Source organism: Symphodus melops (genome assembly GCF_947650265.1).
Source record: "Symphodus melops genome assembly, chromosome: 8".
In the NCBI taxonomy this organism is placed as follows: Eukaryota; Metazoa; Chordata; class Actinopteri; order Labriformes; family Labridae; genus Symphodus; species Symphodus melops.
Genome location: NC_136698.1, coordinates 1,541,337 through 1,557,323, shown reverse-complemented (window position 1 = coordinate 1,557,323; position 15,987 = coordinate 1,541,337). Strand labels below are relative to the sequence as shown.

Sequence of the window (15,987 nt, the reverse complement as noted above, 5' to 3'; positions counted from 1 at the left end):
TCATATTGGATTTAGTTTAAAATCCAAAGCAGTAGACATCCTGTTGTACAGAGGAGGATTTGGTTTTGACTTCTCTCTCAGTATTCTGAGAAGCACATTTTTTATTTTCAGTGGCTAATCCTCTTGCGTACTGTTGGTCAAGGAGCTGTATCAGAAAATAGAGGGAGAAGAGTCAAGAAAAAATCTGCCAAGAAGCCAAAGTGATGCTTCGAAAACTCCGCAGCAGGAGTCCAGAACATAAAGATATCCCAAGCCAATATACGCTGTGACAAAGAAAACATCAAATCATTATATTAGACAAGACTGACGAGAAGAAGGGTTTGTGTTGGGGATCAGAAAATAGCTTAAACAACTATTAAAGTTGAAAAATAAAATTTCCATTAACTTAAATATGTGCTGAAACAGGCCGTTTGGAGATGTTCCCTTCATGACATCACAAAGGGCAGTAGCCCCTCCCCCAGGTGGGTGACACTCCCACAGCTAGGTGTTTGTTCTGCCCTCTGAGTCTGCCTTCTCACCGTAAACAATAGGACATGGAGCCAGAAAGCAGCGAGTACACCCGAGCCCTTCCAGAGAGGGGGCGTGGCCAGACACAGCTCATTTACATATTTAAAGCTACAGACACAGAAACAGCCTGTTCTAGTCTTGTCTAAATCATGAGCTGTAAACACTCACTCTGTTGTCTCTCACCCTCACACGCATGTGCGTCAGGTGTACCAGGACCGTTCAAGCTGTGCAGGCATGGTGTGAGTGGTTTTCCACAGACGAGCACGGCAACGAGAGAGAGGCTGTTTACTTTGATGACGTGTTGGAGGCGTGACACCTTTCACAACAGCAGCTCACTGAGTCTCCTTTGGTGACGTCGGGGGGTCTGTAGTGTGTGTGTTTACAGTGATCAATTAGTTAATGTTAAAAATGTTCAATATATACAATCTGATCTCCTGGAGCAGTGGCGCTCGTGCATGTCAGTGAGGGGGGCGTGGCTTCAGAGGGAGCACAGAGGGGAGGGGGTGGGTGCAGACGGAGGAATGAGGGAATGCTACTTTTAAAAATCATGCAAGTTTTCCATAATCACCAACCCTGCCTTTAAGGGTCATATGTCCACTGTTCAGTTTGCACTTTGTATTGTCGTGCCAAGACCTGAAGAAAAGTTGAAGAGGGAAATGAAACAGAGCTGCTGGGACATTTCATTTTAAATTAAATCTGACAAGGGCCCCTTCACTGGGCCTTTCAGGGTCCGGTCCATTTCTGTGGGAAGGCCTGGAGCACGAAATACTCAAGTGTGACGGAGGCTTAATGAGGAAGTGCCGCAGACAATAAAAATGTAACATGTACACGCCATGATAACTCTATGTTTTTAGTTGATCTCCTGTCTTTGTGAAGTTTCAGTTAAAGTCGTTGATATTCTGATTTTAGAGTAAGGACTCAGGTACCAGAGCAGCAAACTAAAGAACTAAACTGTTTCATCTCTCGTCACACGAGGCGTCTCTCACATGTTTCAAACCTGCGACGAGTCTAATAAATCGTTTTGCGTGGGATGAGGAAACACTCCTGTAGAGCATTTCAGAGGAAAGAACCATCACCTGTGTGTTTGTCATGACCCCTGAAGAGAGCTTCAATAAGAGACTCTTGGAAATGGTTGAGTAATAAAGCAGACACTCGTCTCTAAAAGTCTCACCCTCTTTGTGATTTTCAGATCCCGAGGTGAGCCGAGGTCCTCCCGTGTCCGTCTCTACACAAGCTTCGAAACTCCTGACTGAAACGCCTGTCAACATGTCTGCAGCTTTCTCCAGCCAGCTGATCCTCCTCCTCTGCTTGGTGAGTTCGCTCTAATGCATTTTAAGTATCTTAAAGGACAATACGTGTTGTGCATGTGAGCCGAACCAATGTGAGAACTGACGCCGCAACAAGTCGAGGAACAGAGGCGTGATTTTACACACTCGGAGCAGCCATATGGAGCGTCTGCGTCAATAATTCATTAATCACGATGTGGCAGGACTAACGGCTGAAGATACGGCCTCATTATTTATTTATTGTTTATTCAACATTATTACTGTCACAGCCTCTCCCCCTCCGTGAAAAGCTGTGGGGAAAGTGATCCTTTATTTCTTTTTTTTTTTTTTTTTTTTTTTAAGATTTATTTTTGGCGTTTTTATGCCTTTATTATAGAGGGAGGAAAGTGGATAGAGTCGGAAGGGGGGAGAGAGTGGGGAGAGACATGCGGGAAATGGGCCACAGGCTGGATGCGAACCCGGGCCGCCCGCGCGTGAGGACTGAGCCTCAATACGTGGGATCGCGCGCACTGCCGCTGCGCCACCGGCGACCCCTATTTCTTTTTTTTAATGATACTTTTTTTTATTCAAAACGCTCAAAGAAATGACATCATATGTTTTACCCCAAAACACATTCAGGTACAGATCAGTGCAAACATCTCAATCAGTCAAACTACAAAACAAACACCATCTCAATCGATCTGATCTTGATCTATGTTCCTTTTTCCTTTCTTTTCTTCAAGATAATTTAAATGGAGCCTGTCCTCCAACCTGTACGACTCCACTGGTCGTTTGTGCAAGTGTTAAAGTTACGACCCATATTTACATTTTAGAGTCAAGCGACCTCTAGTGGACGTATTTAACCTTGATCTGGTGAATGTGTGTTTGACCCTTAACCCTAACCCAAGCCCAAGCTAGCTAACTTTTTAGTTAATTACCACTTCCCTTGGAGAGCGCATCAAGCAGTGTGACGTGCAGGGTGAAGATTTACTGGCATTTCTCCGTTCGCCGGTAGGGGGCGCTAATGGGTCTCCTATGGGTCGTATTACGTGACAGACGACCTCTACGGCAAAATAAACACATTAAAAGTTAGGAAAGGACCAGAGAAGACTTCCAAAAGGCATTTATAGTTTAGAGACGGTAAAACAAAAACATGAAAGATATTTGATTGATTTTAACCCTTAACTGCCTGAATTTGTTTCCAAGTATTAAAACAGTTTTTTTTTTATTTTAAGTTGATGCTGTTTTTCTGTCTCCGGCTGCTCCTATGACAAGCTAATGCTAGCAAAAGGTTCCTGGGTATTGAAAGTGCATCAACCGGCAGTGGAGGATGACGGACGCTGTTTTGGCTGCTTTTGGAGCGGAAGCAGTTTGATGCAAAATCGCGACAAATAGGCGTCAAGGGGTTAAAAACTTTGTACAAGCTCCTTGGCTGTGAGTGAGTAAATGATGTGCCTAATGTCACATGACATCACGCTGTCATGGTTACAAAGTATTGTCTCATTGGTCGTAAACCATCGGAGCCCTCTTGCACTCAATCACTCTCCAGGAGACGTCAATTAAGTCGGTGAGAGCTCAGGGTGGGAGGGCATCAAGATTCAGCTCCTGACTCACACATGCACCTCCGCACTCAGCACGTCGCTCTCAGGATAAACACAGTTTGACCTCGTTAGTCATAGTTCAGTGCTTCAGGGCAGGCTGGTGGGAGGAGATGAGTCACAGGAATTCTTCTTTAAACTTTCAGACTCACACGGAGAGTTTGTCTCTCCTGACACTTCAGACACACGTCAACCTTTAACAAACCTGTCCATATGAATGACGTGCACAGGAACGAGATCTGCTTTTAAGTATTCATGTCTGCTGGCAGCGTTTAATGCCAAAGAATGAATCAGAAGGTTAGTATAAAGCAGAGAGACGTCAGGAGGAGGGGGGGGGGGGGGGGGGGGGCAGCCAGGTTCGGACCCAGGGGGAGTCTCAAAGTTATCCCAGAGGGATTACCACTAAAATCATGAGTGATAGAGTGGAGAGAGGAAGCAGCTGAGGCTGGATGAAGACTCATGTCTTGATATTTTATCACTGAATGGCGATACTGCACACCCAAGTTGCAGATTTCTACAATTTACTCATCAGATGCTTTTATCCAAAGCGACGTGCATCAAGGATTGAGTTCAACACAAGTAAAGACCGAGCAGAGGAGGAAATAAACGTCAGTCAGCTTGTCTGATGGGACACAGGTGCTGACACGCGGAGCGCAGTGTTTCCTCCAAACACAATAATTTAACATTCTGGTGTCTAACAAGTCGTTATAGATGAAGTCCACATTCACATTACAGCAGTCCAGAGAGTGAAATGTCTTCCTGCAGACTCATGTATGTCCACACTTGTGTCCCCATCCATCCATCTGCTAAACCCTCACAGCACGACTCCCCGAGCGAGCGAGTGCTGCTGACGTCAGAGAGCGAACGCTCCGCTGCACCTCGTAAAGCTGTGACGCCAACTCTCAGACACAGACGTCTTCTCGCCAGACCCCCGGCCTGAGTCCCGGCGTCAGCCCCGCTTTGTGAGGCTGTCGGGGGCCGACTTGACCCTCTGTGTGAGGAGTCGTAGCTGATCTCAAACACTCCTCTCTGTGCGTCCGTTTTTCTAAACACATGAGGGTACCGCCTGGCACGGCCGGGCCTGTAAAAGTGTAAAAGAGTGAAAGCCTTTCCGGACTTGTTTTCTGCAGAGTCGTGCTCCTCCTCTGGGTCAGCCAGCGGGTGTTGAGTCTTTAAACAGATCCTCTCCCTCACTGTGGTGAGAACCACAGCTAATGGAGCTAATGAAGCGGCCTCATCCATTTTACCTTTGGGTCCTTCCTCTGTGCTCTGAGGCAATCTTCTCACACGTGTGTGTGTTTGTGTGTGTGTGTGTGTGTGTGTGTGTGTGTGTGGTTGTGTGTGTGTGTGTGTGTGTGTGTTGTTTTCCAGGTTTTCAGCCAGCAAGTCACTTCAAACTGTGTGATCAAGCGGGAGAAGGAGAAATGCATGGAAATGATCACCTCCGACGATCCAGGGAACAATCCAGAGTTTGGTAGGTTTTGCACGAGTGTGTGTGTGTGTGTGTGTGTACCTCTTATTTGTTGACGTGGTAACCATTTCAACAGATGCAGCGGTTTTGAAAATGAACACCCGGTCCTTATCCATATGCATATCAGGTTAAGAGGAAGTGTGAGCCTTTAGAAAGACGTCCCAGTGTGTGCGAGCCAAGCAGAGAGAGTCAGAAGAATAAATGTTTCTGCGTGTCCAGAGAGCGTGAGTGGCGGAGACTTTAATTGGCAACATCTCGTTATAATGATCCTTAAAATCAAAGTTGATGGGTGAGACAGTGATTGACAGGCGCCCGTCTGTCGGATTATTTGATGGATGACAGACAGATGTGACGGGCGCCTTCTTTACCCTGTTTAGTCTGTCTTCGTTTGGACTGGCCCCCCTCCGAGGCGTCTGATGAGTCCTCTGTCGTGCCATCCGTCCGTTTTATTACACTTCTCCGAGGCCGGGTCGTTGTCTCAGACTTCCCTCTCCGCACAAACGTTTTCCAGCACCTCCTGAGAGATGACCAGGCAGAAAGGAGGTGTCACTCATGCTTCAGAACAGAAACTGCAAATAAAGTCTTAAAGCTGCTGTACGCAGAGTTGCCTGATTTCTGCTTCCTCTGGTGCTGCGTTACGATAAAACACATGATGAATCCGGAGGGAAGGCTTCACTGCACTGACCTGCTTCGGTGGAAAACAGGCCTTAAAGTGGGACACGTCTCACCACATGCATCGCAGTCACTGATAAACTTCACTCCGGTGAGAACGGAGAGTTTTCCAACTCGTTCTCATTTTCAAAGATGCAAAACGTTGTTGCGACGAACACACAGTGACCTCTGCAGAAATACCTTTTATTTCTTTCTGTCCTCACAAATGACGAGGACTGTTTTTGTCTGTAACACAATTTGGCATCATATAAATCTTCTCAGCCTGATTTATTCGGGACTCAAAAACAAAGAGGATTCATGTATTTAACAAAATTGCGGTCTAACATGCAGAAATATCTTTATCGGCGAATCGGTTCTATTTCAGGTCAGACAGTGAGCTCAAGTTTCCTTTTATTTACAACTAAAAGTGCCCCAACTAACAGATAGTTTATCTGCACTTAAGTCCCACTTCTCTTTATAGGCAAACAGCCAATCACAGATTTGGATTTTGGGGCGGCACCTGTGGACACGCCCCTTCCAACAACAGCAACGAACCGAGAAGCGGGAAAAGAAAAGAAAATGACCCGATGTGTTCTTCTCCTAAATGACACAAAGAGAATATTTGTTGAGAAAGGCTTCTGATAGAGGAGGAGATGTTTCAGTTCACCATCGTGCACTTTTAAAAAAGTGGTTTCCAGTGAGCGTTTTGCCCTTTTAATCCTACATTCAGTGTGTCTGCATGTGTGTCCTCAGGGTGTCCCTGGATGTGGGACAACCTGACGTGCTGGCAGCCTGCCGTCTTCGGAGAGGTGGTGGAAGTGAACTGCCCTGAACTCTTCTCTCAGTTCATCAGTGAAGAAGACTTTGGTACGGTGTTTTAAAGGCTCCCTGTATTCACCTGTTGAAACGATTTATTGATATTTAATTAATATTCAAATGTTTGCGAGAAAGGAAGCTGCACGTCTTTCCATCTTTATCACAATCAGCAACAAACACAACTTGTTCCTGCACTGAATTAGACTTCATACTAAAGAGTCTGACCTCTTTCTGCTCCTCATTTTGTAAACTTGATGCTGTTATAATATTTGAATACCATGTTGATATCTATGAACTAAACAAAGTCCGCAAGAGTCCGTTATAATGGTCCAGATTTTACTCTGAAAATAACAGACGGTTTGCTTCAACATGTCAAACATGAATGAATCAGATAACATGTTTAACACGCCTGTAGTCTGTTGTTATTAAAATGACTGGTCTACTTCTATGTTAATACTTGTCGGCTACTTCCTGGTCGAGGGATAGTCTTGAAATTTAAGCCAGCCAATGGGGCGAGTAATTGACTGAAAGGAGTAAATCTCCTTTTTAGACACACAACAAAAAAACGTGCTTGCTCAATAAGGCAGATTTATTGACTAACTGCAAGAAATGTTTTGTGTTTAATATCTTGAAATAAGATATAAATTAGACGAACACACTTACATAGATGTGAGTTTATACAGTGTAGTTTTACAGTTCAGATGTGCATAATAATCCAGGAGCTCAGAGTGCACTTTCTCTCTTCATGTTTGATGGTCCAGGTTTTACTCTGAGAATAAGTCGGTATCTGTCCTGTTTCCTGTCTCCTCAGAGCTGGGGAAGGTGAGTCGTAACTGCACTGAGTTTGGCTGGTCGGAGATGTTCCCTCATTACGTGGATGTGTGCCTGTATGAGGAGGGGAACAGCAGCCACACGGTCAGTATGTCACTGTGTCTGCAGCTCTCTCATCCACAATCACAATCTCAAAGAAACGTTTAAAACCAGCTGCTTGGTTTTGTTTTTTTTCTCTCCACATTTCAGGACATGTACTTTGTGTCGGTGAAGGCTCTGTACACCGTGGGCTACAGCACCTCTCTGGTCTCCCTCACCATGGCCATGGTCATCCTGTGCAGGTTCAGGTGAGGCCTTTGAAGCTCATAAAAGGCGGTTTTAAGAAGCAGAGGTGCTGCTTGTCAAGCACAGACCAGCAGGGGGGGGGGGGAAATAAAAACATTCAACCACAGCAGCAGCCTAAAAAGTGCACATAGTGCAATGAGAGTTGGGAAGCTCCCTAAAGGAGCTGCACCTGACAGCACTCACACTTGTCACCTTGCTATGTGTCGCATTCATTATTACAGTGAAAACAAAAAACAGTTTGTCAGGGGAAGTCGACATTAGAGAAATAAAAAGGAATGATCCGTCCGTAGGAGAGAAAACAGACAGAGGAGGACGGGGAGTACGCGTGGTGACTGGTGATGTCACATAAAATCGATCTCCTGAAAAGTGTCAGACGCTGCTCTGATTGGTGCGAGACTTGGTGTCGAGCAGAAGAGTCAAGTCAAGTTAAGATTCATTTTGTACAACCAATCCTGCTGCTAGTTTTTACACACGTGTGCTGCTCAGTCTTTTCTCCAAACTATAACCACGTATACCGCACTGCTACGACTGCTATAATCAGTTAGCTTGTTAGCTGCTTTTTATCGTCTCCCTTCACTTTGGACACGAGAGAATGTCACATATAGACACACACACACTTCATTTACACTTTCTGCACACGCTCCTTCTCTTGCACCCATCTAACATCATTTATTTATTCTATTGCTCTTCTCTATTCCATGGATTTTATTGCACAGACCACAGTGATTAACACTATTCAAAGTGGTGCTACTATTGCATTTACAGCTACAAGTGACTTTTACAAGTCTGCCTGTATTTCTGCTTCAGTGAAGCGATCACTGCTGCTGCTCGATAACTGTGCCGTGTGCAGCATGAAGATCCAGGGAGGTATTAATGAGCGACTAACAACGCTACAAACACGTCAGTGTGTTCTTGCATTCCTCTGATGAAAGCTCTCATGTTGTTCAGCGTGTTCACGCGTGTGTGTGTGTGTGTGTGTGTGTGTGTGTGTGTGTGTGTGTGTGTGTGTGTGTGTGTGTGTGTGTGTGATGCTGCACACAGGAAGCTGCACTGCACCAGGAACTTCATCCACATGAACCTATTCGTGTCCTTCATCCTGAGAGCTATTTCCGTCTTCATCAAAGACGGCGTGCTGTACGCCAAAGAGGACAGCGAGCACTGTTTCATACACACTGTGAGTAACACCAACACGCCCACACTGTTCCCTCTCTCTCTCTCTCTCTCTCACTCACTCGCTCGCTCGCTCACTCTCTCTGCAGAAGATCTTTTATTTTCATCTTAACTTCCCGTGTCTCCTCACATGCTTCCTTTCCCGTCCTTCCTCGTTTGTGTCCTTGAAGCTGGAGTGTCGAGCCGTGATGATATTCTTCCATTACTGCGTCCTCTCCAACTACTTCTGGCTCTTCATCGAGGGTCTGTACCTCTTCACTTTACTGGTGGAGACCTTCTTCCCCGAGAGGAGATACTTCTACTGGTACATCATCATCGGCTGGGGTGAGACGGCACAGCACACGTCATATCACCATCCAACAAACTCAATGTCACTAACAGAAGGTGATTTTTGTCCCGACAGGAGCCCCCACGCTGTGTGTGACCATCTGGGCCGTGCTGAGGCTCCACTTTGACGACATCGGGTGGGTGATGGAGGACACAGCTGACTCTCAGATTGGAGCTTGAGTGTCTTGAGTGATCGGGGGCTGAATGTGTTGCTCTTCTTCTCGCAGGTGTTGGGACATGAATGACAATGCTGCCATCTGGTGGGTGATCAAGGGACCTGTGCTGGCTTCTATCATGGTACGCTCTCCGTCTGTTTCCTGGAACCAGCTGATCGCATCGTTTAATTTCAATCACAGAGAAAAGGTCGAGGAACATTTAGACCTTTCAGCCAGGATGAGCTCAGTCATCTTACATGGGCTAATACAAGTCAACATTAACCCTTTAAATGCTCCCTCCTGAGTTCTGGGGGATACAGACAGTTGACAGGCTGTGTGGTGGACGGGGATTAAGTCGGTGCGTCTAATATCATAAAAAAACAACGATTGGTGGGCGGGGTCGAGTACTCAGGTCATGTGACTTCATGCCAATGTTGAAAAATATAAAAATTACGTGTTTCAAAATCCAACATGGCAGCATGCGAGGAAGAGGCAGTGACCATAAACTGAGTTTTGACAGTTTTTCACTTTTTTTTTTTTTTTTAAGATTTATTTTTGGGCTTTTTGTGGCTTTATTGGAGAGCTTACAGCAGACAGAGCACAGAAGAGTTGTAATATATTGCACGACTAAATCCACCCTTCAGCTGGGATCTGATTCATCCTCGTTCCTTCGATCAAAGTTGAACAAATCACTGCATTCGTCTGTTTAAAGAAACCATTTCATCAGAAATCTGATTTGCTTTTGTTGCAGCTAAAGACAAACTCTCCTTTGGTAATCTTGAGTGTGTGTGTGTGTGTGTGTGTGTGTGTGTGTGTGTGTGTGTGTGTGTGTTTTTAACACATAACATGTTTGCCTTTTTCAGGTTAACTTTGTGCTCTTCATCGGCATCATCGTCATCCTCGTGCAGAAGTTACAGTCCCCAGATATCGGCGGGAATGAATCCAGTATTTACCTGTGAGTTATTTCACTCTTCATGACGTTAAACATCGAAACGTTTCGATGACAGTAAACATAATTAAGATGGCTCTTATATAAAATGTGTCATAAAGGATCAGCTGTTGTGAGGCCACTTCGCTGATACAAAAAGTTTTCCTGAATTTAGTGGGACAGGATATTGTTGTAACTTCCTGTGCTGATTTTAATGAGGACATGTGTGTGCGTGTGTGTGTGTGTGTGTGTGTGTGTGTGTGTGTGTGCGCTCTGCAGGAGGTTGGCCCGCTCCACTCTGCTCCTGATTCCTCTGTTTGGGATCCATTACACCGTGTTCGCCTTCTCCCCCGAGAACGTCAGTAAGAGAGAGCGTCTGGTGTTCGAGCTCGGCCTCGGATCCTTCCAGGTGACTGTTCCTCTGTCAGCGCTCGGATTATAAAATGGACGACTGAATAAATAACACACACACACACACACACACACACACACACACATGCAGCCAGGGAAGGATGAACAGAGATGTAAACTTCAGGGTTTACAAATATTTGGTTGGAGCTAAATTTAGTTTTTTAAAATGATAACAAGGAGCTGACATCTTTAGACCCTTCAAAAACTCAGATAGGTTCTACAAATTTACAATTACGGTGAGAAAGTGCCAATAAAGCAGCTTCAGTCTGATGGGACACAAGTCTTACTCTGCAACGACAGTTCGTTAATGGGTGGATTCAGTTCTGAGTAAGTAGTCCTTATGATGCCTCACTTTGTCTCTGATAAAGGAACAATCGCCTAACAAGCTGCCGAACAATCAAACATGTAACCGGTGAAACACCAAACCAGCGGGCTAAACACTGAAGCTTCAGTGTCCACCACATGGTGACCTGTGTGAGAGGAGGGGGCGGAGCCAGCTCTTTGTGATGTTTAGAGTTTAGACTGCAGTACTCATTTTAAACACTAGGGGTCAGAGTTACATACTGCTCCTTTAAGTAATTGTTATTTACTCCATAGAATTAGATGAGAAGTAACTCACCCATTAACTAATTATAGTGGCAACTTAATTCAAAGGTCTTCTTGCAGGACTACAAGTTTCTGACTCGTGCTTTCCAAAATATACATTTCGATGTAACCTGATGATGAAACGAGGATGATTTTAAGTGAAACAAAAAGGATGATTTATTTCTCAAAAATGTGAGATTACAAAATAAACACACAACTCTTATAAATATCTCGTGTTTCCTACAAGAAAACCTTAAACTACAACGGACCACATCGTACCCACATGGATATTTAAACGGACACATAAACGGAGCCCATATAATCACACAGAGATGCTGTAAACACACAATACTTCAATATGTCATAAATGTAAAAAAAAATAAAAAAATTAATTCATTAATTTAAAAGAAAAAAATCTATTAATTATAAATGTATAAATGTAATATAATTGATGATCCTGCTCTTCTCTATGGCTCTAACAGTAATCTGTGTTTAACTAAGAGTTGGTTAGGATGTGTGACTCAGACTGTGTGTGTGTGTGTGTGTGTGTTTCCTCAGGGCTTCGTGGTCGCCGTTCTCTACTGCTTCCTGAATGGAGAGGTAAACATCATTTAAATCAATTACACTAGTTTTCATATACTACACTATTTTAGTGCAAACACACAACAGTAGTGAGCAGCAGCTTGAGGAATAGTGAGGCTCATACTGTTGTTTTGTGTTTTCATTTGTCATGAAAATCAGCTGGATTTTCAAAATAAAACTCCTGCACAACGTCTGTCACTTTTGCAATTATTGAAAGTTTACTGAGAATATTTTTTCACAGAGGTGTGCTTTGTGGATGATCAACTCAAAGGAATTAGATGAGTTTTCACAGCAGTGGCGACTGGTGCATTGTTCTCCAGTGTGGGACCAGGATGTATGTTTAAGTTTGTTAGCCTGATGCTAACACAAACATGGGAGAAGATGACAGCTACTTTACTGAATTAGCAGCTTATTTTAGTCATGTTTGTCAGATACGGACAGAACACACGGGAATTTCTCCACGGTGAAGGCCGTCCACGTTGTGTACCCGTGTGTTCGTGCATGAACTGCACTGTGCTGAAGCGCACCTCTTACAAGCGTGCAGGGACATGGACGTGTAGCGTGCTCGAGCATGAACTGCACCGTGCAGGGACATGGACGTGTAACGTGCTCGAGCATGAACTGCACCGTGCAGGGACATGGACGTGTAGCGTGCTCGAGCATGAACTGCACCGTGCAGGGACATGGACGTGTAGCGTGCTCGAGCATGAACTGCACCGTGCAGGGACATGGACGTGTAGCGTGCTCGAGCATGAACTGCACCGTGCAGGGACATGGACGTGTAGCGTGCTCGAGCATGAACAGCACCGTGCAGAGACATGGAGGTGTAGCGTGCTCGAGCATGAACAGCACCGTGCAGAGACATGGACGTGTAGCGTGCTCGAGCATGAACAGCACCGTGCAGGGACATGGACATGTAGCGTGCTCGAGCATGAACAGCACCGTGCAGGGACATGGACATGTAGCGTGCTCGAGCATGAACAGCACCGTGCAGGGACATGGACGTGTAGCGTGCTCGAGCATGGATCACACAAGTCAAACAAACTGGAGTTTAGGGGTGGAGTCAGTGCGCCCTTATTCAGTGAAGATCTGTCTTTCTCCTTGTGGGGATCGGGTGGGTGGTGCCTTTAGCGCCCTCTATAGACCAGCTCCAACTGATAAGAGTACATATTGTTATTTTGAATTAAACTAGAAAGTGTTTGTCCTTGAATGTCCCTAAAAAGAAGAGAGCTAAATAAAGATTTATTTTAATGAATACATGCAGAAACATTTCAAACACAGAAGACTTCTATCACATCAAAAGAAGCTTCTATTCAAAGATGGATAGAAAGTTTCTCGTACACGTCCCATCCTTACAACAACTGCAGAAGACGAAGTGCAGGAGTTCTTTGTTTCCAGGTCCACAGTCTGCTCCATCTGTCGTCCTGCATGCACATGCACACATTCAGGTTTTGAAAATGAAGTCATCTCGATCTAACGTTTGGTGAAAGTCTAAATATCTTACTTCTAAAGCTGATGAGAACTTTCTGTCTTTGCTTCATTGTTTGATCATTTTTAGCAGTGTGACACACTAACAAGCTCATCTGCATCGTCTCATCCTTTTTGGATTATTATCTTTCTATCGTGTAGATTATTCCTTTAGCTTATTTAATTATTATTATTATGTGTGGGGGACATAAAAAGCGGGTGATTCTCCTTTAAGGACAGTTTAGTCGACATTTAGAACAGTGAGCATTGAACGCAGCACAGTCAGTTAGAGAGAGGCTGAGGGACAGTGAGTTTGTCTCCTTCCAGCGAGGTCCATTAATAATGACCTTGTGAAGTATATCCCTCAAGGTGCAATCGGAGATCAAGAGGAAATGGCGCAGCTGGACGGTGAACAGATACTTTGCTGTGGACCTGAAGCACCGGCATCCTTCTCTGGCGAGCAGTGGGGTGAACGGGGGCACGCAGCTGTCCATCCTCAGCAAGAGCAGCTCGCAGATCCGCATGTCCAGCCTGCAGGCGGAGACCCCGGCCACCTGAGCGCCAACGCCGGGGACGCCACGTCTGGAAAAGACGACGACAACTCCACCACCACCACCACCGCCGCCGCCGCCGCCGCCACCTCTGCCACCTCTGCTTCTGGACCTGACGCAGCCAAACCTGCCACACCCACCCTCGTTCCCATGACCAGCCTCAACAACCCGTTCCTCAACCCGTTCCCCAACCCGTACCCAGACGAGACCGAGATGGAAACACAGCTCAACTCCACCGACCCAGAACTGCCTCCGGTCTGACCAGCCGCACCCACGACCAAACCTGGGCGTCAGGTTTCCAAATAATAACCAACCTCCTGTCGTGACCTTTGACCTGGATCAGGTGCAGCTGGAGAGTAACGTCCTCCTGTTTCTGCAGCCTGTCCTCCTTTAAAGGGCGTGATCAGGACTAAATCTCGAGTCTTGTTGAGCTGACACCTGCTGAAGAATCCTGTTTTCTCTGTATATATCGTGTTAGTGTTTCGACGTGTTTGGTGCTACAGTGTTTGCTGCTGTGAAGCACAGAGAAACCAGTTTACTGCAGCAAGCCCGACAGGCTGCTCCCTCTCACAGTGATCATTCCAGTCTGACTGAGGACGCTTTTTTAAAATACATTTTCCTTCAGTTTCACCGTAAAAACGTTAAATTAAAACAGAGATATTGTAAAAAAATTTCTCCTTAAATACCGACAACCAAGATGCCAGGCCGTGAAGTGTGCGGGAGGCAACAGGGAAATGTAAATACTCTAAAAGAGGGGCACTTATCTATCTGAGTTCAAACATGTGCAGGTGGTAAATAACCCTGGTGATGTCAGAGTGATGTCATCAGTTTTTTGAGCATTGGTTGGAAATTGAAGGCTGAAAGAAAACATAAGCATCGTCTCCGTAGGAAATAAATAAAACTGTGTTGCATTGTGGGATATGTAGTGTAAAAAGCCTTTCCTGGCACATATTTAAAGTGGTAGAGAAAAAAAAAAAGCTTGTGATGTCATAGTGATGTCATCAGGGTTATTTCCACTGACAGAAACGAAAATTAAAAGCTGGGAGATATTTGTTAGAAGGAGCTGTTGAGGAGGTGCGGTTTGTTGCATTATGGGAAATGTAGTGTCCAGTGTTTTTAAAGCTATAAATTCGATATTTGTCGTGGTCTCTCTGCTGCTTCGATTCTTACCTGCTCAGATGTACAGATAATATTTAAAGACTGAAGAATCACTCCCACACGGGTGTCGATACAATCCCCATAAAATCAGTGTTATCGAGGGGGCGGCTGGAACTTTATGGACCCTAACAAGTGGCTGATTTTAATCCCAGGACACAGAAAACTCATTCAGTGCTAAAGAGGACAAACACGGTCTTAATGTACAAACAGCATTATTTGAACTGGCACAATTTCTCATTTTTTGTGACCGACGGAGGGATGTGGAGGAGGAAATTCAAAAAGCAGTATTTATGAGAAGAACTGATTTTCTATTGTTGTGTGAAATGCCAAAAACAGAAGAAAAAAAACCACACCAGGGTTACACGACGACTCCGACGGTCTTCTTTGGATGTGCGCACAGTGCTGAGGTTCAACGACTACGACCACAAACACCTAAACTCCTTAAAATCTCAGCACCAGAAAACAAGAGAAGAAGAAGAAGAAGAGGCCGTATGGAGGTCAGAGCGTCTGTAGGTTTTAAAAACAGCCGTTAGTACAGAAAATGTCAACGATAATGGACTCATGGCCGAAGCATCATGAGCTCAACTGCTTGCATGAAATTGCAATTATTGTTAATGTGTTTGATTTGTGCAAATTCAGTGTTTTATAGCCATCTTTTTCCTTTTTTTCTTTCTGAGACTCTCTGTGTTGTGAAACGGGCCGTCGAGGAGACGACAGGATGTTTCCTGCCGAGCCTTTTTAACAGCCTCCTGCAGGAAACCTCACGTTGTTCACTGCTCCAAGTCAAAGAGTGGAAAACTTCAGGATGCTTTTTTTTTTCCTGATTCATGTCTGAAATTCTGTTTTTATTTTTTACTAATGAGGAGTTTCTTTTCAGGCTGATCCCTCGTTCTCCTCCTCTCAGTAACTCTGGTGTTTCTCTTCCAGATGTAAAACAAGCACACGAAGTTGGATGCTACTATCAGACAGAGATTTTAAACCTCTGCGGTAATCTTCTTGTTCCAAAGACAAACAAATTGGGGTTTTTTTGCACGGCCGTATTTTGTGTTTGCAAAGTTTGAGCGAGCTTTGCAAACTGATGTCACCGCAGACGTTTTTTCCTTTTTGATCTGTTCACTCTGAATCCCGACATCGTGTCCCCAAAAGTGCCTTTAAGCACAAAACAAGTATTCTGACTTCTGTTAAAGATTTAAAAGATTAAAAAAAGAAAGAAAGAGAGAGAGAGGGAT

At 44.9% G+C, this 15,987-nt stretch overlaps 1 protein-coding gene across 2 annotated transcripts; it reads left to right on the top strand.

Annotated features, from left to right (window-relative positions):
* Positions 1–1,584: 1,584 nt before the first annotated feature.
* Positions 1,585–15,243, top strand: adcyap1r1b (adenylate cyclase activating polypeptide 1b (pituitary) receptor type I). 2 transcript variants are annotated; one of them, XM_079351183.1, is made up of 13 exons: positions 1,585–1,818; positions 4,742–4,844; positions 6,246–6,359; positions 7,120–7,223; positions 7,329–7,426; positions 8,466–8,598; positions 8,765–8,918; positions 8,998–9,058; positions 9,149–9,218; positions 9,940–10,031; positions 10,284–10,413; positions 11,559–11,600; positions 13,406–15,243. In XM_079351183.1, the coding sequence occupies exons 1-13, from the start codon at positions 1,774–1,776 to the stop codon at positions 13,859–13,861; spliced, it is 1,602 nt and encodes a 533-aa protein (XP_079207309.1). In that variant the 5' UTR covers positions 1,585–1,773; the 3' UTR covers positions 13,862–15,243. The 2 variants fall into 2 exon arrangements, with proteins under 2 accessions (XP_079207309.1, XP_079207310.1); XM_079351184.1 differs by having other exon boundaries at positions 1,587–1,818; positions 13,419–13,701.
* Positions 15,244–15,987: the final 744 nt, after the last annotated feature.